This window comes from Fukomys damarensis, unplaced genomic scaffold (genome assembly GCF_012274545.1).
Source record: "Fukomys damarensis isolate Sample0158 unplaced genomic scaffold, DMR_v1.0_HiC HiC_scaffold_37, whole genome shotgun sequence".
Classification (NCBI taxonomy): domain Eukaryota; kingdom Metazoa; phylum Chordata; class Mammalia; order Rodentia; family Bathyergidae; genus Fukomys; species Fukomys damarensis.
The window spans coordinates 8,479,793-8,480,396 of NW_022900949.1; the positions used below are offsets into that span (position 1 = coordinate 8,479,793).

The 604-nt window shown below is 69.2% G+C and overlaps 1 protein-coding gene across 1 annotated transcript in view; it reads left to right on the plus strand.

Annotated features, from left to right (window-relative positions):
• The window catches only part of Sema6b (semaphorin 6B), a 12,012-nt gene that overhangs the window by 3,702 nt on the left and 7,706 nt on the right, over positions 1-604 (plus strand). The window contains exons 4-5 of the mRNA XM_010635085.3: positions 125-185; positions 328-389. Of these exons, the coding sequence (XP_010633387.1) occupies positions 125-185; positions 328-389 (123 nt within the window). The remainder of the gene's footprint in view (positions 1-124; positions 186-327; positions 390-604) is intronic.

Here is a 604-nt window from a genome sequence, read left to right on the forward strand (position 1 = left end):
GTGTGGAGCCAAGGCAGAGGCGGCGGCGCGTCCCTGCCCCTTACTGCTGGACGCCAGCTTTGCAGTGGGGAGGATGGGGTCGGGGAGGGACGGAGACCCCTGAGTCTCACTGAGCCTCCCGCAGGGATAATCTGTACCGCGTGGAGCTGGAGCCCCCCACGTCCACGGAGCTGCGGTACCAGCGGGTGAGGACGAGGCGCCGGTAGGAGGGGAGGGGCAGGACCCGGGGCTCCCACCAGGGGGCGCTCGGGAGCTGGGTGGAATCGGCCCTGCCCTCGGAGGACTACTGGGGACCCCGCTCCCCTCACTGGCTCTTTCTGCCTGCAGAAGCTGACGTGGCGCTCCAACCCCAGCGACATAGACGTGTGTCGGATGAAGGGCAAACAGGAGGTGCGTGGACCCCGGCCCCGCCTTGGTTCTGCTCCGAGCCCCGCCCCGAAGTGACCGTGTCCGTCGGGGCTGCACCCACCACCCTGACCTTGTCATCTCCTTGTCTCGTCCCATCCTTTGGTCACAGAGGCGTCCCCGGGCAGCCCTAGTGCAGCCTCTGCGTGGCCACGTCCTCGCCACGGTCCCCAGCGCTGGGCCGGGGGCTCCTCACACC